A 24,355-nucleotide genomic window follows, 5' to 3' on the forward strand; every position below is an offset into this window, starting at 1 on the left:
CAATTGATTTAATTTTACTCTCAATGTGAGCTAACCAGTTAGAGGCGTGTGATTCCATGAGCATATAGTAGACAGAAGAGGGATCAGCCTTGAAATGTAGTCGTAGCCAGAATTTAACCGTGATAAGCCACGCAGCCTTTATGGAGGGTGATTGCACTGTCAGTGACCAGTTGCCCCTGATTATGGCTATTGAATTTGATCTTCCCATGAATCTAACTGCCCTGACCTGGATGACCCAGGCTAGCCTGATCTTGTCAGATCTCAGAAGCTAAGCAGGGTCGGCCCTGGTTAGTATTTGGATGGGAGACCACCAAGGAATACCAGGGTTGCTGTGCAGAGGAAGGCACTGGCAAACCACCTCTGTTAGTCTCCTGCCATGAAAACCCCAAAAGGGGTCGCCATAAGTCGGCTGCGACTTGAAGGCACTTTACACACACACAAACACATGAATCTAACTACCCCAATCTCTAATTTAGAGGAAAACCTAGATGTTTTGCCAAGGATTTTTTGGTCTACAGACTTAACCCAAAATATCTTAAAGTATAGTGTCCAGATCACATGAAGTGATGGTATCGCTTTACTCTGCTCTGGTTAGACCTCACCTAGAGTATTGTGTTCAGTTTTGGGCACCACAATTTAAGAAAGATGTAGATAAGCTGGAACGTGTCCAGAGGAGGGCAACAAAGATGGTGAGGGGTCTGGAGACCAAGTCCTATGAGGAAAGGTTGAAGGAGCTGGGTATGTTTAGCCTGAAAAGGAGAAGACTGAGAGGGGATATGATAACCATCTTCAAGTACTTGAAGGGCTGTCATATAGAGGATGGTGCTGAGTTGTTTTCTGTTGCCCCAGAAGGTCGGACCAGAACTAATGGATTAAAATTAAATCAGAAGAATTTCCATGTAGACATTAGGAAGAATCATCTAACAGTTAGAGCGGTTCCTCAGTGGAACAGACTTCCTCAGGAGGTGGTAAGCTCTCCTTCCCTGGAGGTTATTAAGCAGAGGCTAGCTGGCTATCTGTCAGCAATGCTGATTCTATGAACTTGGGCAGTTCATGGGGGGGCATCTTGGCCATCTTCTGGGCACTGTGTGTGTGTGGGGGGGAGGTAATTGTGAGTTTCCTGCATTGTTCAGGGGTTGGACTAGATGACCCTGGTGGTCCCTTCCTACTCTATGATTCCAATTCTGTGATCTACCAGCTATTCAAAACTGAGATTTTGTTTGAGTGTAGAGAGTCCGTAATTAGAGCTAAAGACAAATGGGAAGCTATCAAATCCTATGAAAAGTTAATAACATGTATAGTTGATTCGGCAAAACAGCATTCTGAGGGAAGGATGAAAATAAGGAAAAAACCCTCTAATACCTGGTTTGACAAGGAATGTAGGGACTTAAAGACACACATTCGTGATATCTATCATCAATATTGGCCCTCTAAGGGCACACCCCTACCAACAGAATACTTTAATCTCAAAAATTCATTGCATCAACTCATAAAAAAGAGAATGGAACATACTAATATCCAGTGGGAACATCTTCTTCAGGCCATAACTTTAAATAATTCAGGGGAATTCTGGTCCATGGTCTCTGGGTCAATTAATACCAAAGGCCCTCCTTTGTCATACATCTCCCCCAATAATTGGTACCAATATTTTGCAAAAATTTTCCATGAGGAAGGATTGGGTGGGAATGAGCTGATGCCTTCCTTTCCAGCCGATGTACCCAAGTGGCCACCTGTCGCAACCAATGAAATAAAAATGCTAATTGACCATTTAAAACTGAGGAAAGCACCTGGCCCAGACATGCTAGGCCCAGAAGTGCTCAAATCGGACCCTAACTGGTGGGCCCCTCTACCGGCCCAATTGTTTACATGGGTGGATAAAACTGGTGTCATGCCAGAGGCATGGACAAGTGCGATTTTGGTACCTATTCATAAAAAGGGAGATCATCCAACTCCATCCAACTTTAGACCAATAAGTCTTTTATCCATAGTAGGGAAGCTATATGCCAAACACCTCCTGGGCAAACCTCTAGCTTGGATATCCAAATATGGGATATTAAGCCCAGAACAAGTAGGCTTTTGCCAGGGCTTTTGCTACATTAGACCACTGCATTGTTCTTTCACATCTAGTTAATAAATACTCTAGGAAAACCAACTCTAAGCTGTATACAGCCTTCTTGAATCTAAAGGGTGCCTTCAATTCCATATCAAGAGATCTATTATGGGATAAATTAATTGGAATGAATATTGATAGAAGATTACTACCTATCATTAGAAGGCTATACACCTCCACGAGCTGTCGAGTTAAGTGCTCCCCATTACGCAAGTTATCCTCCAAAATTACCATCAATAAAGGGGTTAAACAGGGATGCTCCTTACTTTAGCTCCTTACTTATTCAACCTCTTCTTAATGATTTGGCCCCGTTTTAAAAGGGGTTGATGGCCATTGGCCTAAACTTAATTCCATTTATGTCCCCCTTTTGTTATATGTTGATGATGCCCCTTAGCCCACTATATTACACAAGTCTGTATTGTAGTGAAAATAGGCTTCAGAGGTATTGTGTCACTACACCAGCGTGGTGTACTGGTTAAGAGCGGTGGTTTGGAGCAGTAGACTCTAATCTGGAGAAATGGGTTCAGTTCCTTCATATGAGTGGTGGACACTAATCTGGTGAACTGGATTGGTTTCCCCACTTCTACAAATGAAGCCAGCTGGGTGACCTTGGGGTTGTCACAGCTCTTAGAGCTCTCTCAACCTCACCTACCTCACAGGGTGTCTATTGTGGGGAGGGGAAGGGAAGGTGATTGAAAGCTAGTTTGATTCTTCTTTAAGTGTTAGAGAATGTTGGCATATAAAAACCAACTCTTCTTCTTTTGGGGTCTGTATACTGCTTAATAGGATCATAGAATCATAGAGTTGGAAGGGACCACCAGAGTCATCTAGTCCAACCCCCTGCACAGTGCTACAGTGTTACAGGAAAAATTGTTCTAGCTATGTAGACTGTGGATTAGAATTTTTTTAGTTATACATAATGGTAGTATAAAACTGCTAGTGAAGTCTGCTATTACTGGAAATAATGCTTCTATATGGTGATGCTGTCTCAGTATTAGAGGTATAGATTTTCTGAGCTGCGTCATGTGTCTTTCTTGGATTTCAGTCAATATTGTGTATAGTTGCTTTGAAGTAGGGTACAGGGAAGGAATGGGATCAGTATGGGATTTTGGGGTACTGCATAGTTCTCATTTAAACAGAGATTTTGTCGGACTATTTGTTTCTCTTCCCACTCACTGTATCAAGACAACCATAAATTTCTTATACTATCAAAACCAGGGTGGAAAATGTACAGAAAATGGGGATGGTTTTAGAGATTGTTAGTAGTAAGTGTTGATACTTGGACGCCACAGAAATTCTGTAGTTTTCATTAGCTTGTTACAGATTCAAGTTAGGGGTTAACACACCCATGCCATGTCTGAAATATGTTGCTTATGTATCCAATAGGAACTTCTTCTTTTAAAAAAATATTCAACAAAATAAACAGCAACAAAAAACATACAACAATCTTCATAATTTAAAATACAATATATACAGTGAGGGGAAAAAGTATTTGATCCCCTGCTGAATTTGCCCATTTGCCCTCTGACGAAGAAATGACCAGTCCATAATTTTAATGGTAGGTCTATTGTAGCTGTGAGAGACAGAATAACAACAGGAAAACCCCCAGAAACCCAGAAGACAAAAGTCAGAGATTGATGTGCATTATAATGAGTGAAATAAGTATTTGATCCCTTTGCAAAAGATGACTTAGTACTTGGTGGCAAAACCCTTGTTGGCAATTACAGAGGTCAGACGTTTCTTGTAGATGGCCACCAGGTTTGCACACATCTCAGGAGGTATTTTGTCCCACTCCTCTTTGCAGATCCTCTCCAAGTCAGTAAGATTTCGAGGCTGATGTGTAGCTTCTCGAATCTTCAGCTCCCTCCACAGATTTTCTATGGGATTAAGGTCTGGAGACTAGCTAGGCCACTCCAGGACCTTAATGTGCTTCTTCTTGAGCCACTCCTTTGTTGCCTTGGCCGTGTGTTTTGGGTCATTGTCATGCTGGAATACCCATCCTCGACCCATTTTCAACGCCCTGGCTGAGGGAAGGAGGTGCTCACCCAAGATTTGACGATACGTGGTCCCGTCCATCGTCCCTTCGATGCAGTGAAGGTGTCCTGTCCCCTTAGCGGAAAAACACCCCCAAAGCATATTATGTCCCCCTCCATGTTTGACGTTGGGGATGGTGTTCTTGGGGTCGTAGGCAGCATTCCTCCTCCAAACACGGCGAGTTGAGTTGATGCCAAAGAGCTCAGTTTCAGTCTCATCTGACCACAACACTTTCACCCAGTTCTCCTCTGGGTCATTCAGATGTGCATTGGCAAACTGTAGACGGGCCTGTACATGTGCTGTCTTGAGCAAGGGGACCTTGCGGGCTCTGCAAGATCTCAGTCCTTCACGGCGTAGTGTGTTACCAACTGTTTTCATTGTGACTATGGTCCCAGCTGCCCTGAGATCATTGACAAGTTCCCCCCGTGTAGTTCTGGGCTGCTTCATCACCGTTCTCATGATCATTGCAACTCCACGAGATGAGATGAGCCCCAGACCGAGGGAGGTTGACAGTTATTTTGTGTTTCTTCCATTTGCGAATTATTGCACCAACTGTTACCTTCTCACCAAGCTGCTTGGCAATAGTCTTGTAGCCCAGTCCAGCCTTGTGCAGGTCTACAAGGTCTACAATCTTGTCTACAATCTTGTCCCTGACATCCTTGGACAGCTTCTTGGTCATGGTGGCTAGTTTGGAATCTAATGGATTCATTGCTTCTGTCGACAGGTGTCTATTGTACAGGTACTGTAACGAGCTGGGATTACAGTTAAGACCTCTCCCTTACAGCAGGTGCTTCTAATCTCAGCTCGTTACATACAGTGAAGATACCAGGTAGCCTGATTTCTGGCTGGTTGATAGGGGATCGAATCTGGCTGGTTGATACAGGATCAAATACTTATTTCACTCATTATAATGCACATCAATCTCTGACTTTTGTCTTCTGGGTTTCTGGGGGTTTTCCTGTTGTTATTCTGTCTCTCACAGCTACAATAGACCTACCATTAAAATTATGGACTGGTCATTTCTTCGTCAGAGGGCAAATGGGCAAATTCAGCAGGGGATCCCCTCACTGTATGTGTAAACTTAAATTTAACAGAATTTCTATATTACAACTTATTCCAATATCCTCTCATTCATACTGCCTCACCGAATACACAATTTAGTCCTCGCTGCACATTGTCCTTTATCACTTTTAATTATAAGATTTTCCATTTTATTTACAGCTTGTAACCATAGCTCACCTAGACTCATTGTATCACCATTTTTCTGATGTGTTGTTAACTTAATTAAAACATATATTTCTTTAACGTTAACCAACCATTCCTCTATGTTTGGAGTCGTTGTTTGTTTCCAGTGTTTGGCAAAAGTAATTCTAGCAGCTGTTATGTGTAACCCCATACATCATTTATCTTTAGTTAGGCTAGGGACTAAGGCTGTTACCGCACTTGTATTCCCAGCGATGTATTAAGAGTTTGAAAATGTTATAAAAAATACTGTTCGCACTTTCTATGTATTCCCAGCAATGTATTAAGAGTTTGAAAAGTTATAAAAAATACTGTTCGCACTTCATTTGGCTCCCTTTAGCTGTGAAGACGTCTTCCAACCATTTATAAGCCATGGTCTCCAAAAACCCTTTTAAAGCAATGTTTTTTATAACATTTTCAAACTCTTAATACATTGCTGGGAATACAAAGTGCGGTAACCCCCTAAATTTAACAAAAGTATCGCAGGTTTACATGGGATGTCAATCTCCATTCCAACAGAAATGTTTCTTATGTATCCAATAGGAACTTCTGTGCCACTGTTTAAAATCACAGAATTTGCTTTGTCCTGCATATAAACGCTTCAGAGGAGCATGATTGTTGCACCAACATGTCATCAAAAGTGTCAAAAATTAGGTTTGTGAAGAAGTCCCCCAAATTTACTAGTCCACATTTTCCCTATCTTGTCTGCTCCCATGTATCTTCTGTAATTATTTGCAATGTAATAGAAGGAGGGAGAAACAAGTATTCTAATATTCCACTGCCTGGTCCCTTGGAGGCAGTGGTGTGGGTTTTCTGGGAAAATTTAGATTGGATGTTCCAAATTTTAATTTAAACAAATAACTTAATCATTTAAATAATGTTAGCAAAAGAAGGTAAATGAACCATGTGGAAGCACTGGGGTTTGTCTGTTCTTCATATCCCACATTTACCTCTATATAACATGATTGATTTGCAACACAACAGCCATAACAAGTAAACAGACTGTATCTGCATATGTGGGGCAGAAAATTTTCCACAGGAAAAAAATAGCATCAGAAAATTTTCTGATAGCATCAGATGACTTTTTTTTTTTTTTTGCTTGTCACAGGCAACCAGCTGTTTAAATGTTTGGGGCAAATGCTTATGATGGGGGCACTACTATGGCCATTTCCCAGGCACACACACTGTTACTGCTAAAGGCTAACATATTCCCTTATGAAGAGTTTATTTGACTCCATAAGAGCAATTATTTGACTCGATTAATTATTTATTACCAAAAGTAAGCAGGTTACTGGCAAAGATCAATTTTGTTTCCAGTATTTATAGGTTTTCACAATCATCTTCCAGCAATAGTTGTCTCACCTGATGGGGATCACATTCTTGGCTAATTAATTATCTTATAACATCAATCATACAAAGTTATCAAGATTCAAGTATTTTCTTAAAACATATAAAAACTGTGTTAATTGCTACTTTTCAGTGTGACAAAGAATATAAAATTAGGAATTACAAATGGCTGTGCTTTGGACTTCAGCCAGTACATGCATCTTTGAACTATATCTTTGCTTCTATTTTTAGTTAGACATTCTTGCAATTTGCAGACATATCTTGCACCGTCCTGGACCCAGGCATATATCTATTGATAATAATGAAGTGATATGTAATTACTAAAGGTCATATTGTTCTATTACTCCATTGTTCTTTATCCCTCTCCAAGACTGTTCTGTTCTGGGTCTTTGGACTCTGGCATGTCTCATTGGGCGAAAACGCATTGTCACTTTATCCTCCTTTAATCCCTGTTTTAGCCAGGATCGAACGCACATTAAGCGAAACGCATGTGTTCGATCCTGGCTGAATCCTGGCTGAAACAGGGATTAACGGAGGATAAAGCGACCATGCATTTTCGCCCATTGTTTAGCTGAGAGACTAGGTGAGCTATGATTCTGGCCTGCAGAAGTGTCCCCCATGATTTTTTTTTGGTCAGGACCAAACTGTTTCACGTTAATGCAGGTTATAGCTGTGAAACCATTTTTCATAGTGTGGTGCTTTCATTGTGTATCCCCCCCAGTAGAATTGAGATTTCAGTACTTATTTAATTATGTCTTTTTTTAGCTGTGAAAGATCCCACAGCAGTTGAACGAGCAAATTTATTGAATATGGCTAAACTGAGTATTAAAGGACTCATTGAATCTGCTCTGAGCTTTGGACGAACCCTTGATTCTGATTACCCACCTTTGCAACAGTTCTTTGTTGTTATGGAGCATTGCCTGAAACATGGCCTTAAAGGTAACCTTAGCATGTTTTTATTTTATGTTAGTCTTGTCAAAGCATCTTAATATTTTATTGTGGTCTGTAGTATGAGATTGCCACAGTAGATTAGTGATTGTTGGCTCTGGGAGGCAAACTTAGCAGGTGTATTAGGTATACTGCCTTCATTGATCCACACTGTCGAGATCTTGAACCCAAGTCAGTCCAAAGGGTAACCATCTCGCTTCCAGACAGGTCCATTAATATTTCTAGGGGTCATTGAAGAATCCACTATTTTTCACGGGTTTTCTGCTTCCTTGGTGTCCCTCCCTTGTGATCAGCTTAAAAAGTGACATGGGCCACATTTAGACAACATAAACCACAGTTAAATCCTCTTTATTAAACTGTAGTTTGATAAACAGGGATTCTAAAGTGCCCGTACTTGGATGCCACAACAAACTGGTTAGATTAAAGTTTTCAGCCTTGACAGTATGTCCCTGGGGGACAGGGGGAGCAAATGCAAGAACTTCTGGCTCATTCACATCCCAGACAAATCATGGTAGTTTGTAATGTCTAAATATAGCCATTGGCTCATATATCCTTGCTGTTTCTTCTCTTTTCTGTTAATGTACTTGGAATAAACAGGGACCTGCCCAGCTGTGATTTATCTTTCTTTTGACATGAACACATGAAGCTGCTTTATACTGAGTTAAACCCTTACAGCCCATTCCTGAGCCGAAAGGACGAAAGACCTTAGGAGACCAAGAAGGGGCTGCGCTGGTGTCCGGGCCACCAGCACCCGTGCCACTTATGCAGCCCAGGGTGGCACAGATGCCGGTAGGGGGGTGCACATGCTATCTTCCCAGCACTGCCATGGCAGATCCGCCCAGGTATGCCAGCACACCTCCGTATGCCATCCTCCCGGGGGCGTTCCTGGGCCGGTCCAGGGGAGGAGCCGTGTTTAGGTGGCCTCCTAAGCGCTTTCGGCCTGGGAACGCCCCCTTTGCCCTTACTTGCACTTACGTCACCTTTTGAGGTCGTGTAGCCCTGTGAAACCCTATGGAGCAGTTTCATGGGGCTTGCAAGTAAGGGCGGTTAGTCTGTTAAGGTCAGTGTTGTCTACTCAGACTGGCAGCCACTCCACATGCTCTCAGGCAGAGGTTTTTCACATTATCTACTACTTTTACCTGGAGAGGCCAGGGATTGAACTGGGACCTTCTGCATGGGAAGCTGATGCTCAGCTACTGGACCGTGCCCCTCCTTTTTCTAACAGTGTGTTGTGCAACATTTGTTTCAGTCATCATGTAGGGTCTCTAGCATATTTGTTTGCCAACAGACCTAGAGAAAAATGTCCTGTCCCCTTAATAGAGGCTTCATGTGTGAAAATGGGCAGCTGAAATGTTTCATAATGTGGAGGTAAATAACAGCACATTAAAAGGTAAAGGCAGTCCCCTGTGCAAGCATTGGGTCATTCCTGACCCATGGGGTGATGTCACATCCTGACGTTTACTAGGCAGACTATGTTTACGGGGTGGTTTGCCAGTGTCTTCCCCAGTCATCTTCCCTTTACCCCCAGCAAGCTGGGTACTCAGTTTACCGACCTCGGAAGGATGGAAGTCTGAGTCAACCTTGAGCTGGCTATTTGAAACTGACTCCCGTCGGGATCAGACTCAGGTCGTGAGCAGAGCTTTTGACTGCAGTAATGCAGCTTACCACTCTGCGCCATGGGGGCTCACTAACAACCCATTAAGTCTCTGTTAAAATGACAGCACATTTTTTTCTCCAGACAGTTGGAAACCCTACTGGCATAGCATAATGAATATGCTGATATTGATGAGATGTAAAATATTGTGACATTGCCAATCCAATCCTAAGCAGAGTTACCCTTCTAAGTCAGTTGAAGTCAGTAGGCTTAGAAGGGCATAAATTTTCTTAGGATTTCATTGTTACTGATGTTCCACAAACTTTATACAAGGTTAGAATTTGTAAAGAACTTTTAACCCACCCAGTTATCTGGATAGCAGCTATATTAATGGTTCTGAGAGAGTAAAACAGATTCTGAAATGTCATCATTTTTATATGTTTCTTCTAGTAAGAAAATCTTTTCTAAGCTACAATAAAACCATATGGGGCCCTTTGGAGCTTGTAGAGAAACTGTACCCAGAAGCTGAGGAGATTGCTGCCAGTGTGCGAGACTTACCTGGTCTCAAGTAAGTTGTGTTGCTAACAAATATCTGTTTATACAAATGGAGCACTATTTAAATGCCTTTCCTACTTACTGTGCCTCTAGTTTCTTGACCTGCAGTATGAGACCTACAGAAAGAGGGATCTGTATTTAATAAATAACATTTCTGTAACCCTTTCTGAACTCTTACGATACTCTGCAAGTAAAGTGACATTTTAATCCTGTCTTCGGAGTCCTGAAAACTACTTTGAGAAAAGAGAGAGTGAATTTTCTGCCCTCGTGTACATGACCAGGGAAGAGAGGACTCATTAACTAGGAAAAAATCATAACAAGCAGCCGAATGGAGCATTGTAGTGGATACTCTTCCTTTGTAACAGACTGTGCACAGTTGTTTCTACATTTATTCAGGCATAAGTTAAATAAACATTAAATGGAAGAAAACTTCATTTTTTTTAACTGCTCAACTGTTGTTATACAGTTGTAATTATCATATTCTTTTTGGTAATAGTACTTTATTAAATTTAACAGGAGCTTAACCAAAATTTCAGTAGTACGGTCAGAATCAAGAAATGATAACTGTTGTACTATCTGCTGATTTATAAAGTCCTCCTCTCCTGATTCCACTGCCCAGTATGCCCCAGTGAATTGCAATATAATTGATCCAAAGCAAACAGAGCAAGTTCACACAAGCAATTTTACTCTCCTTTCCCACAACTCGTAAAAATAGGGTTTGAAATTTCCAATGACATTATAAATCTTTATTTCCTTATCAGGAGAAGCTGTTGATTGTCATTAAGACAGTGGGTTGGATCTGAGGAACTGTGCGTCTTCTTGCTTTTTCCTTGTACATCCTCTTCCATCCCTTGAGAAGCCATGCCTGAGGATTGGGACCCTTGGGAACAGCATGGGATGTGACACTGGGAGTCTTCGGGGGGGGGGGGGATTGCAGAAATTGCTCTCCTTTCTTGCACAAGCAGGCATGCTCGTCCGTTTACAGACGGAGAAACTGAGATCAACCCAGTGTCTGTTTCACATTTGGGTGTTTTCTGAGTTGTTCCTTTCCTTTATCAGGACTCCATTGGGACGTGCTCGGGCTTGGTTACGACTGGCACTGATGCAAAAAAAGATGGCAGACTATCTACGATGTCTTATCATTCGGAGAGACCTTCTTAGGTAAGGGCCAGTCTAGAAATCTGTGAGGAAAATTAAGGTCATTTCTGTAACTGCTGCCATAATTGTATACTTGCTTTGTATTTCAGTATACTTAGTAAATGGACAGTAAGGCAAGATCCGACTGAAGCTGGGAGAGAGACTCATTTTGGTTAACCAAAAAGTCTTACATTTGACGTTTGCTTATATGACAGAAGATCTGAACATGTCAGTTGCTTTTGTTACTTAAACTGAGTTGTTGAAAAGCCCTTAGCATAAACAAGATTACAACTGAATTGCTTACAAGATTCAAAGTTATGTAGGTTTTTGCAGAATTCAGAACGTTCGTTTCTGTATTCTGTTATGGATGGGGTGGGATTTGGCTGTGTGAACAGTGGGATGGCAGGCGTGTAAAGACTATGTGTGAATGGGATTGGCATTTGAATATAGTGCTATCTCCTGAGTAGCTGCTCCTCTCCCCCTCCCCCACCCCATTTTGATATTTTTAAACTTTAGGCCCAGATGTCTTCTGTCATTTCTCCCTAGCCATATGAGTTAAAAAATTTGGTTGCATTCTAGACAAATGTAAACAGCTTATGTGCTGAAGAGGGCCATCCTAAGCAGAGTTACACCCTTCTAAGTCAATTGAAGTCAATATGCTTATAATAGGTGTAACTCCATTTAGGATTGCACTGTAACTCTTGATATAAAGGAGACTTAGGAATTCTTAATATTGCTGGTTGGTTTGCACCTTTTTTTGATTAAAGACAAACTAATTCTATTTGTATTTCATGGGAGTAGTTTCACCTTCTAATAGTTTCATGGGAGTAGTTTCAAGTTGCCATATTCTAAAATCCATCATGATTTGCCAGGTTTTTAGAATCTCTTTGGATATCAGAAATGAAGTTAATTAGAGGATTGACTGAGAGGCATTTCTGTTTTAAAAGAACACTGGTTTCAAGTGTATTAAAATGTACGTCATGCTGTAAAACTATTTTTTAAGAAGCAATGTATTTTTGACAGTGAATTTTATGAATATCATGCCCTGATGATGGAAGAAGAAGGAGTCGTCATTGTTGGGTTGCTTGTTGGCTTAAATGTAATAGACGCCAACCTGTGTGTGAAAGGAGAAGACTTGGATTCACAAGTGAGTGAATACAAAGCTATAAGTGAGTCTCTTGCCGTAAGATGTTCTACTTCATTTTGCAGATATGTAATATGGTTTTGCTTGAGGATGATGCCAAGGTAGGGTTGCCAACCTCCAGCTGGGGCATGGATATCTCCTGGCATTACAACTGATCTCCAGACTACAAAGACCAGTTCACCTGGAGAAAATGGCTACTTTGCTATGTTGCTATGGCATTATGCCCTGGCCTAGATGGCTCAGACTAGCTTGATCTCATCAAATCTTGGAATCTAAGCAGGGTCAACCCTGGTTTTTAGACGGGAGACCACTAAGGAATACCAGGGCTGTTCTGCAGAGGAAGGCAATGACAAACCACCTCTGTAAGTCTCCTGCCTTGAAAACCCTACAGCGTTACTGTAAGTGAACTGTGACTTGACGGCACTTCACACACACACACACAAATGGCATTATATCCTGCCCTCCCCAAGCTCCGCCTTGAATCTCCAGGAATTTCCCAACAGGGAGTTGGCAACCTTAGGCTGGGGTAGCAGATGGGAGCATTAGAAGCTTTAATGGGCTTCTTTAAAATACATGCATAACTTCTTTGCTTGGTTCAGTCTACATAAGGGTTGCTCTTCCCTAAATAAAATCAACTCATTTCCTTTGAAACACAATGAAAATGTGTAGGAACAGCTTATTCATAACATTTTTTGTTTCTGCAGCACAGTAGTGATGGGGAGGGTACATGAGTAAGTTCCTCGATCAGGAAACAATTGACTTATTCACAAGACCCTGCAAAGAGGCGCACCATTTGGAGGATTATCTTATATGTGTTGTCTGAGAATGAAAGCAGTGCTCAGTGTTTGGTCTTCACAGCGTTGAGAGGGGTGGTTCTGTGTGTGTGGGAGGGTGTGCCTTGCTGCAGAGGGTACAGCTGTGTTAATTTCATCCCCCATCCCGTTTTAAAGTCTGTGTTTCACTGCTGGAGAGAGGGGCTATATCTTAATTTCCTACCCTAAAGGGCATATTTGAATGTTGCTTGCAGTGCCTGTAAAGGGGAAGCTGAAGCACCGAAAGATGACATGGTTGGCATGCTTTCCGCAGTCAGTTTTGGAAAATAGTTTCTGCTTTCGAAAGGAGACAAGTGAAATTGGAAAGGTGTGAGTGCTGGGATAATACTATGTCAGATGCAACAACTTTGAATACATATGAGAAAGAGCTGCTTTCAGCAAATTGTGTGTGTGGAAAGGCCCTGTATTCTTGCCTGCTCCAGCTCAGGGATGTTTCTGGCAAAACCTTTGGGAATTTTGCATTCTGACAATCTTTTCATCTGTACTCCTCCATGGAGGAAACATGTTTTGAATTTGCCCTTTGTGCATATGAGAAATACAAGTCTGTAGTGATGCTGGGCCTTAACCTGGATGGCCCAGGATAGCTTGATTATGTCAGATCTCAGAAACTAAGCAGGGTCAGGCCTGGTTAGTATTTGGATGGGATTCTACTAAGGAATTCCAGGGTCACTATGCAGAGGCAGGCAATGGCAAACCACCTCTATTCCTCTCTTGTCTTAAAAACTGTATGGAGTCGCCATGACTCAGTTGCAACTTGACAGCACTTTACATACGCACACACAGTGATCGTAGAATCATAGAGTTTGAAGGGGCCACACAGGCCATCTAATCCAACCCCCTGCTTAATGCAGGATCAGCCTAGAGCATCCCTGACAAGTGTTTGTCCAACCTCTGCTTAAAGACTGCCAGTGAGGGGGAGCTCACCACCTCCTTAGGTAGCTGATTCCACTGCCAAACAGCTTTTAATGTAAAAAATTTTTCCCTAATATCCAGCCGGTACCTTTCCGGCCACAATTTAAACCCATTATTGCAAGTCCTGTCCTCTGCTGCCAACAGAAACAGCTCCCTGTCCTCCTTTAAGTGACAGCCCTTCATTTCTGTTACCCAGATGTAGAACTTGGCACTTATCCTTGTTGAATTGCATCCTGTTCACATCCGCCCACTTTTTCAGTGTGTTCAGATCTCATTGAATTCTGTTTCTTCCGATGTGTTCGCTACTCCTCCCAATTTGGTGTCATCTGCAAATTGAATGAGTAGTCCCTCCACACCCTCACCCAGAACATTTGTAAATATATTGAAAAGTACCATGCCCAGAACAGAACCCTGTGGCACCCCACTGGACACCTCTCTCCATTCAGATGAAATGCCACTGACAACTACTCTTTGAATTCGGTTCTCCAACCTTTCCCTTATCCACCTAACTATCCTAGGGTCCAGCCCACAGTCCTCTAGTTTACCCATCAGAACATCATGGGGAACCCTATCAAAAGCCTTTACTGAAATCCAGGTGAACAACATCAACCGCATTCCCTCGATCCAGTAAGCTGGTCACTTGATCAAAGAAGGAAGCGGGGTTGGTCTGGCAGGACCTGTTGGGAACAAATCCATGCTGACTTCCCCGGATCACCAAGTTGTCCTTCAGATGCTCGCAGATTGATCTCTTTAATATCTGCTCCAGTATCTTCCCTGGGATAGAGGTCAAACTAACTTGCCTGTAGCTTCCTAGGTCATCCTTCCCCCCCTTTTTTGAAAATTGGGATAAAGTTTGCCCTCCTCCAATCTTGTGGCACGTGTCCCGTCCTCAAAGAGGTCTGGAAGATGATGGACAACGGCTCTACAAGCTCTCTGCAAAGTTCTTCAAGCACTCTTGGGTGCATACCGCCTCGCCCAGGGGATTTGTACTAATCCAATGCAGCCAGGTGCTTCTCAGCTACCTCTCTGTTCATGTCAACCAGCAGCCTGGATGCTGTGGCCTGCCTGCCGCCATCTCTAGATGACATTGGGCTTCGATTAAAACGAAGGACGTCTCAGAATACCATACTTACTCTCTGATCCAGAAAACCACATTATTTATTTTTTTACTTCATTTGTATCCTGCCTTTTCCCCCAGTGGGAACCCAAAGCAGCTCACATCATTCTCCTCTCCTCCAGGTTTATCCCCACAGCAACCCTGTGAGGGACATTAGGCTGAGACTGTGTGACGGGCCTAAATTCACCCAGCCAGCTTCCATGGCCGAGCAGGGATTCAAATCTGGGTCTCCCAGGTCCTAGTCCAACCACTGTATGACACTGACCATCTTATGCAATTAGGGGGCATTTTGAAAGCCTTATGGGGCAACATGGAAGGACTCTGATTTGGGAAAATCAGAATATGCTTCACTGTACTCACACAAGTACTCTCTGTACACACATCTGGATCAGCATCATAATGTAAAGATGGTTGCTTGAATTTTTTGAACAGTAGAAATTGTTATAGTTACCTATGCATTACATTATTGATAACACAGATGTTATTCATAATGTGGAATTTCTCACCCCTCTGATTATATTTCCAATAATGTCAGCAGAGTGAAGATCACTATCCTTTCTTTTCCAAAATGTGAATAAACCTATTTCTTCTCAGGTCGGTGTGATTGATTTCTCTATGTATTTGAAGAATGAAGATGATATTGAAAGCAAAGAAAGGTGTGTTATGTGGGAATTTTTAGTATGTTGAACGGAATTGTTTATTGAAAAAAAATCCCATTTTTTAAACACTTTTAACAAACAGATCCATTTCATGCTCAGTTAAGGAGAAGGAAGAAAGTTCACTCCTTTGAAATGTGGTGTTGGAGGAGTGTTACGGATACCCTGGACTGCCAAAAAAACAAATCAGTGGGTTATAGATCAAATCAAACCTGAACTGACCCTAGAAGCTAAAATGACTAAACTGAGGCTATCGTATTTTGGTCAAATTATGGGAAGGCAAGAGTCACTAGAAAAGACAGTCATGCTAGGAAAAGTTGAGGGCAGCAGGAAAAGAGCAAGACCCAACAAGAGATGGATTGACTCAATAAAGGAAGCCACAGCACTCAATTTGCAGGATCTGAGCAAGGCTGTCAAAGATAGGACATTTTGGAGAACTTTCATTCATAGGGTCGCCATGAGTCGGAAGCGACTGGGCGGCACTTAACACACACACAAAGGAGAATGCTTGATTCTGCTAGTCTTTGCAATGGGAAGAGTCAGAGGGACCGGGAGTAAAAAGAATATCTCAGATCACATAATAAGCTAGTAGCAGCAGGGGCAGTCTTAACCTATGGGCAACAAAGGAAGCCACCCTGGGCCCCTTGCTAGAGGGAGGGAAACCACCTGCCCACCGTCTTGCTACCCTGATGGAGGAAGGGGGCATTCAGTTCAGCAACAGCAGTTGCTGGCTCCTGGCCCACCTGGGGCTCAGGCAGCCAACTTCTAGAGGTGGCAGCAGCTCCCACCTGCCTCATATGGAGGCAAGAACAACCCCTGGTTTGGATCCCAGTGGCAAGAGCCAGGCATGATGGGCAGCTGGCAGGGGGGAGTGGCTCTGGGGCCCCATTGCCCAGGGCCCCAGAGTCCCTGAGATAGCCCCTAAGTAGCATCAGAGATGAAATACCTGGCTCAGTCTGCTGCTTTTGCTATTGAACTGGACTTTCACATTTGGATGGTGTTATACCCATTTTTAGTGGAGCCGTGCAGTTCTCACCCACTCCTTTTGTGGTGCTTGTTGGAAAGGACCAGTCAGTCATCCGTTTCATTCTGCTTTTGTAAGACAGGGCAATTGTATGCCTGAACCTGTACCCCAATTTTTAAAAACTATGCAACGATTTGGATTCTGACTAATCACTAACAGAATTTTAAATTGCAGTATTTAAATAAACACTCCTATGCTACATTTTCAATGGCTCAGATAAATGTTTGATTAAATAGGGTTTTCAACTCTTTTTTTTTAAAGAAATGACCATATTGCTGCTATATTGGATCAAAAGAATTATGTTGAGGAATTAAACCGACAGCTGAAGTAAGTATATGTTCAGTGGTGTGTTAAAGTCCATAGAAGAGGTATCCTCAGTTTAAAACATAATTCTTGTAAAACAGACTCTGACATTTTCATAATTGCTTGGGCTCCTTTGAATGGCTGGATCGTGTTCTGTGGGCGTTGGAGGGGGCGATGCTGTAAGGGATTTGGCCATCACAAGCATCTCTCCTCTCTTTTAAAACTGAGGGTAGTAGGAAGGGTAGCGACTCTAATATCCTGGTCTGGGCTGAGCTTGTCAGAGCTCAGAAGCTAAGCAGGATCAGTACTTGGATGGGAAACCACCAAGGGAGAACAGGGCTGCTATGCAGAGGCAGGCAATGGCAAACCACCTCTACTCATCTCTTTCCTTGAAAACCCCATGAGGTGGAACTTCTTGTGGCTGTCATGAATCGGTTGTGACTCAAAGGCAAACTTTAACTTACCTTCTACTAGGAGGTATAGATTTGTCTGGTTAAGATTCTATTTAATTAGATACAGATGAGCATGATGAGGTGAAGAACATTGTAAACGTTGCCTGAAGTGTATTGCTGACATATAAGGTGGCGTTTTTCTGCAGCAAATATGTAAACTATAGACATAAGATACACTCACATCTTTAAATTGGTGTGTATACACATCTGGGAAACCTCATTGGTCCAGATTTCCCAGATACTGTTGTAGTCCCATTGAAATTAGTGGGGCTTACTTTCAAACATAATTAGGACTGAGCTGAGGAAGGCAGTCAATATTTGGGCAGAGCTATTCTATTAAGACTTTCTCTATTCCAATTCCTTACTAAAAAGGTATGGGCTGATTCCTAAATCTGTGGGGAAAATGCAGCTACAGCAGTCAAACTGGTATGAAAGTATACATTTTTTAAGTTTGACTGAATCTAAAATAGAGAACAGACTTGTTTAATTAACCTTGAACATTTAGAAAGGATGGATCTGATTACTAAGAGCCAGCACGGGTTTCTCAAGAACAAGTTATGTCAGACTAATCTTATCTCCTTTTTTGACAAAGTTACTACCTTGCTGGATCAGGGGAATGCGGTAGACATAGTTTATCTAGATTTCAGTAAGGCTTTTGATAAGGTTCCCCATAATATTCTTGATGACAAATTGGGAAAATGTGATTTAGATCCTGTTAGTGTTAGGTGGATCTGTAATTAGTTGACAGATTGTACCCAAAGAGTGCTTGTTAATGGTTCCTCATCTACTTGGAGAGGAGTGACTAGTGGAGTGCCTCAGGGATCTGTCCTGGGCCCTGTGTTGTTCAATACCTTTATAAATGATTTGGATGAAGGAATAGAGGGGATGCTTATTCAATTTGCAGATGATACCAAATTGGGAAGGGTAGCAAATATGGTAGAAGACAGAGCCACGATACAGGATAATGTTGACAGGCTGGAGAATTGGGCTAAAACCAATAAAATGCATTTCAACAGAGATAAATATAAAGTTCTGCATTTAGGTAGGAAAAATCAAATGCATAATTATAGGATGGGGGAGACTTGTCTTAGCAGTAGTGTGTGCAAAAAGGATCTTGGGGTCTTAGTAGACCAAACACTGAACATGAGTCAGCAGTGTGATTCGGTAGCTAAAAAGGCAAATGCGATTTTGGGCTGCATCAACAGAAGTATAGTGTCCAGATCACGCAAAGTGATGGTATCGCTTTACTCTGCTCTGGTTAGATTTCACCTAGAGTATTGTGTTCAGTTTTGGGCACCACAATTTAAGAAAGATGTAGACAAGCTGGAACGTGTCCAAAGGAGGGCAGCAAAGATGATGAGGGGTCTGGAGACCAAGTCCTATGAGGAAAGGTTGCAGGAGCTGGGTATGTTTAGCCTGAAAAGGAGAAGACTGAGAGGGGATAGGATAACCATCTTCAGGTACTTGAAGGGCTGTCATATAGAGGATGGTGCTGAGTTGTTTTCTGTCGCCCCAGAAGGTCGGAGCAGAACCAGTAGGTTAAAATTAAATCAGAAGCATTTCCATCTAGACATTAGGAAGTATTTTCTAACAGTTAGAGCTGTTCCTCAGTGGAACAGGCTTCCTCGGGAGGTGGTGAGCTCTCCTTCCCTGGAGGTTTTTAAGCAGAGGCTAGCTGGCTGTCAGCAATGCTGATTCTATGAATTTAGGCAGTTCATGAGAGGGAGGGCATCTTGGCCATCTTCTGGGCATGGGGTAGGGGTCATTGGGGTGCGTGGAGTAGTTGTGAATTTCCTGCATTGTGCAGGGGGTTGGACTAGATGACCCTGGTGGTCCCTTCCAACTCTATGATTCTAACTACGCTAAAGAGCAACAGCAAAAACTAGTCGTTAGATGATCAGGGAAGGAGGAATGAAAAGCAACAATTATGTTATTACTTGCCTTAGCAATGATAAAGCTATATCAATTGAGGAGGGAAATTTTTGGAGAGCAAGCTGAAGATATAACATATTTTGAAGAGGCAATTCTTTTCTGTTTATCAGTGGACACATAGGCAGGTGCCAGCATGTTCTGTTAGTGGCATAGCATCTCTTGCATGTGGGATATAATTTTGAATGAGGGGTTCTTTTTCTTGTTTTCAGTGGCACAGTCAGCAGCCTCCATGCACGCGTTGATTCGCTGGAGAAGTCAAACACTAAGCTAATTGAAGAGGTAATAGCCAGTTAGAAATGTATAATTTTATTTTGAAATGGGTGGTTTTGATTTCAGAAGAGCCAACTTGTGTGTAACCCTTTCCCTGTGGTGCTTTGTGGATTACTGAACATCTGGTGAGGATAAAATCTGTGCCTGGTCCCTACATGTTCGAATCTCCAGTCAGCTGTGACAAGCTCAGTCAAATTCTGATCCTGTTAACTCTGTGTACTGATTTTGTCAAATAGTCTTTAAGATAGATGTGACAACAGTATGAAACAGAGATGATAATGTGTGCAGGCCATCAGCTACTTCCTCTTTAAGAACATCTTTAAATTTAACTGTGTGTGTGGGGGGGAGGGGGAAGGTTGGGCAGCACAGCTTTTTTGAAATTTGTAGTGTAATAACACAGTTTAGAGACAGCCCCTTATATTTTATGGTGTTAAGGAACTGGTAATTTGTGGACTGGTCCTGAGATCACGTGATCTTCATTCTAGAAGAAGGGGCTCAGAGCACGATGTTATTATTTACTTGGGGAGTCTTTGTTTACCCAGAAATATTATGCATGGCTACTATGCAGCAGCAGTACTTGGAATACACTTTTAGAACTCTGTCTGCTGGTAGTACTTTATGCTGAACCTCCTTTACAAATGTGAAGTTTCCTTTTTTGCATAGCTCACTTTCCACACCATACTACTGACAAATGTAAGAATTAAGTCTTCTGTCTTAAACATGTTCATACATGGAGGACCAAAACCTTTTCTAGGAGGCCAGTATTGCCTGTATGCTTCAGAATAACTTTTTAAAAGCTTTCCTTTAAATGTTTTTAATTTTCCTTTTTGTTTGTTTGTTCTGCCTCTTCCTTAGTTAGCAATAGCCAAAAATAACATCATCAAACTTCAAGAAGAAAACCATCACTTAAGAAGCGAGAATACACTCATTTTAATGAAAACACAGCAGCATCTAGAGGTATTAGAGTCCAGTTATTATGGTTTGAATGCTGTAAATGGGGTGCCAGGCATGGCAGCTGGATCACCCTCAGATCCAAAATATTGTAAATAAATGTAAAAAGTACTATGTGGCTTGTGCTTCACAGAACCTTGGGCACATATGAGCAATAGTTTCATGATGTTTTGAGAAAACCGTTGTTTAAATGCATTTTTTCTGGCAAATTATTTCTTATGTGTTATTTTATTCTAAAGCCTGCTATCATGTCTTAATAGACTGTTCTTTGATAAATCTTAATGAATGTGGTAGATTCCAAACTATAATGTGGAGGTGTTATATTGAACACATGAACCTGTCTTACATTGAATCAGATCACTGGTATATCAGTTTCAGTCTTCCATTCTTCTGAGGTCGGTCAAATAAGTACCCAGCTTTCTGGGGGTAAAGGGGAGATGACTAAGGAGGCAATGGCAAACCACCCCGTAAACATAGTCTGCCTAATAAAATGTTGGGATGTGACATCATCCCATGGGTCACTAATGACCCGGAGCTTGCACAGGGGACTGACTATCTTTACCTATTGTCTGCTGTGCCTGGCAGCAGCTCTCCAGGGTCTTGGGTAGAGGTCTTTCACATCAACTGTCTTGCCAGAGTTGACTGCAGCTTCCTACCAAGAATACTATTAATAGCAGGCTTAAGTTTGTTGCTGTTTAACATGTGATATGACCCTATGGGAGCTGTGTTACTTTTTCACCACCTGTAAATTGGCAACCGCTGGATGAAATAGGAAGCACTTAGACAGATGGCTCAATTAGTGACAATGATCAGTGAAAACAGTTGTGTGTATCTGCCCTTTAGAGCAGTTTTATACTGATATAGTTAAAGTGGATGTTGCAGTGAGCACGTTCATGCCAAGTAAGAAAGGGAAAACAGAGAGGATTGGATTTTCAGTACATGCTGTTGTCTGGGAACATGGAGAAAAACAAAAAACAACATGGAGATAATGGAGCCATATGGAAAAATATTTTTGTGTTTGTTTCGTTACCAACTGTCGACGCATGCACTCATCTCCATGTGTTGTTTTAGAGGAGTGCCACCGTATGGCATTCTCGTCTTCCTGCTCCTGTCTCAGAACATGGAAGAGGTTAGGGAGGCACTCTCGCTCTGCTTCCGGAGAGAGAGGCCTCCCTTTTTTAACAAATGAAGGCAGCAGTCTTCATCCTTTCCAAAATCGGGACCTCCTTTGAATGGCCAGGCAGCAGTTTAGATCGTATGAGCCGCGGCACATGACAAGAAGTCACATGACATTGGAGCCAAATGAGAAGCCGTGATGGGAACAGAGTTATGGTTTCATCATTGGGGAAGAAAGCTCTGTGCTGCAAGTGCGCATGGAAGCCTTGGAGGACTGACTGGTGGGGAGCAGAGGGCCAGGCCAGGAGAGGAAGAAGAAGGCAAGGGAGAGCTTTGCTAGAGGGGAGTTCTCTGAACTTGCCTGTGGTAAGAAGACTCTCCTCTGTTGTTGAGTGCGCTCACCTCATGGTCCTGCTACTTCTCTCAGCACCCCAACATTAAGATGGGCCTTTTCTAGGGCCCGATTTGATGCCCTTCCATCTGCTGTACTCTCAGGAAGGTTTCTTCACTGCCCAAGGGAGACATTCAAATGTTTTTGCTCCATGGATATGGTAGAGATGCTAGCACACATTTTGCTTCATTGTGAAAATTATAATGATGCCAGAAATCATTTAATCACCCCCTCCTATCTCGATTTGTACACTCTTACACCTCTGAGACCTCCTTGGTAGAATTTTGCTCCTATGTTTGCTGGAAACGGAAGACACTTATGAAGAACAAAGACCATATGGGTAAACCTTCAGACTAACTGGTACAGTTGAGATGCTGTAAGTGGAAGTTGTATAATTTTAATATAGGATGTATATTTTATGTATATTTTACATTTTATGCTGGCCTTTGGCTGTAATAATAAATGATTTGATTTGATTTGGTGATTCTCTCAGCACACATTCAAAAAGTGGCAGGAGCCTTTGATGCCCTCGCTCTCAGCACAGGTGCACACCTGGCGCAGGTCCTTCCAAAAAGCAGCAAAAATGTCACAGCTCTTTAGGGCCTCACGACTCAGGAGGCGGGGCTCTGCAGTCCCTCACAGGGACCCCTCACGGACCAAAGACCGCTGGGTTAAAGTATAAGATTTAAGTGAGGATATGTCACAAGCTGACAGGAAGAAAATAGATTCTTTTGAAACTTGGTGTTGGAAGCGAGTGTTACGAATACTGTGGACCACAAAAAAAGAAAAGAAAAAGTGGGTTCTAGATCAAATCAAGCCTGAACTGTCCCTAGAAGCTAAAATGTTTAAACTGAGGCTGTTGTAATTTGGTCACATTGTGAGAAGACAAGAGTCACTGGAAAAGACAGTCATGCTAGGAAAAGTTGAGGGCAGCAGGAAAAGAAGAAGGCCCAACATGAGATGGATTGACTCTATAAAAGAAGCCACAGCTCTTAGTTTCCAAGACCTGAGCAAGGCTGTTCACAATAGGATTTTTGGAAGGACATTGATTCATAGGGTCGCCATGAGTCAGAAGTGAGTTAATAGCGCTTAACACGCACACATGTCACTTTCTTCATAGGTGAACAAAGTGGATGCTGACGCAGAACTCCAGACTTACAAACACTCCAGACAGAGCCTGGATGAAATGTACAATGAAGCACACAGGCAGCTTCGGGAAGAATCACAGTTGAGACAAGTGAGTATGTGTCAGATTTGCTGGGTGTACCTTGGAAACTTTACTGATAATCTTAAACCTTCCCTGGAACTGCTTAGGATGGCAACAATAGACCCAACCCCAGTTTAATTTGGATACACTGGTGTAGTGTCCTGCCAGTGCCTTGTCTAAACCTGCTGCCAATGTAGGGAGCCAGAAATCAGTGACCTTGGAGGAACAGAAACTATATCAGCATCCTATTTTCCCTCTGCCTACATCATGATACAACAAGAGAAAGCATTAAGTGTAAACTTTCTCCCTGAAGTCAATGGTGATGAAACACAAATTACCCCACTTAACTTCCCACCCCTCCTACACAGCTATGGTGCAGTTTAGGATTTTAGCCAAGTCTGCAGACAGTCACAGTGCACCCAGTCACATACCCCTGTGAGGACAGCCGTACCTCAGATGATAGTTAACACAGCATGGGCTACAACTCATGTTATGTACACAGAGGGACTTTGGTGCAAAGTACACGTTATGGGTTTTAATGTGTAGTGTCTATGTTCCCCCGACCTGACTCTGACCATCACACATCAGCTGTGAGGGGATCTCGTTTCCCAAGCACATACTCAAATGCTCTGTGGAGCTGGCTGGCTGTGCTCCAACTACCCATCTTTCCTTATGTGTACACTTGTCAAAAGGATAGGTATTTGCAGAAGGGGCTTTGGGAACCCCCCCCCCAGACTTCAGAGCCATGGTAGTCACAGGCTAGAGGGTGAGACTTGGACATAGGAGCAAGGTGAGGTAGAAAAATTAAAAGCCACTGGGAGATGGAAAGGCTGCCAGCAGTCATTGTGGAATTTAAGCAGTCTGTGGTGGGAAGATGGAATGAACCTAGAATAGGATAAGTAAGTCATGTTGGTATGACGCTACCACCTGTATGTCCATGACAAAATTAATGTGAACTATTATGCAGTGTATTGTCGAAGGCTTTCACGGTCAGAGTTCATTGGTTCTTGTAGGTTATCCGGGCTATGGAAAGATGGGTAGTTGGAGCATAGCACCCAGCCAGCTCCACAGAGCATTTGA

General features: G+C 42.5%; 2 protein-coding genes across 2 annotated transcripts in view; both read left to right on the forward strand.

The window, feature by feature from the left end:
- DNA2 (DNA replication helicase/nuclease 2) overlaps window positions 1-7,523 on the forward strand; it is a 39,896-nt gene extending 32,373 nt beyond the window's left edge. Inside the window, exon 21 of the mRNA XM_056850518.1 lies at window positions 7,499-7,523. Within this exon, the coding sequence (XP_056706496.1) occupies window positions 7,499-7,523 (25 nt within the window). The remainder of the gene's footprint in view (window positions 1-7,498) is intronic.
- The window catches only part of RUFY2 (RUN and FYVE domain containing 2), a 43,024-nt gene continuing 26,169 nt past the window's right edge, over window positions 7,501-24,355 (forward strand). Inside the window, exons 1-9 of the mRNA XM_056849419.1 lie at window positions 7,501-7,672; window positions 9,726-9,843; window positions 10,890-10,991; window positions 11,991-12,114; window positions 15,568-15,629; window positions 16,915-16,980; window positions 19,550-19,619; window positions 20,466-20,567; window positions 23,189-23,305. Coding sequence (XP_056705397.1) covers window positions 7,543-7,672; window positions 9,726-9,843; window positions 10,890-10,991; window positions 11,991-12,114; window positions 15,568-15,629; window positions 16,915-16,980; window positions 19,550-19,619; window positions 20,466-20,567; window positions 23,189-23,305 — 891 coding nt within the window. The 5' untranslated portion in view covers window positions 7,501-7,542. The remainder of the gene's footprint in view (window positions 7,673-9,725; window positions 9,844-10,889; window positions 10,992-11,990; window positions 12,115-15,567; window positions 15,630-16,914; window positions 16,981-19,549; window positions 19,620-20,465; window positions 20,568-23,188; window positions 23,306-24,355) is intronic.

This window comes from Euleptes europaea, chromosome 5 (assembly GCF_029931775.1).
Source record: "Euleptes europaea isolate rEulEur1 chromosome 5, rEulEur1.hap1, whole genome shotgun sequence".
Taxonomy (NCBI): Eukaryota; Metazoa; Chordata; class Lepidosauria; order Squamata; family Sphaerodactylidae; genus Euleptes; species Euleptes europaea.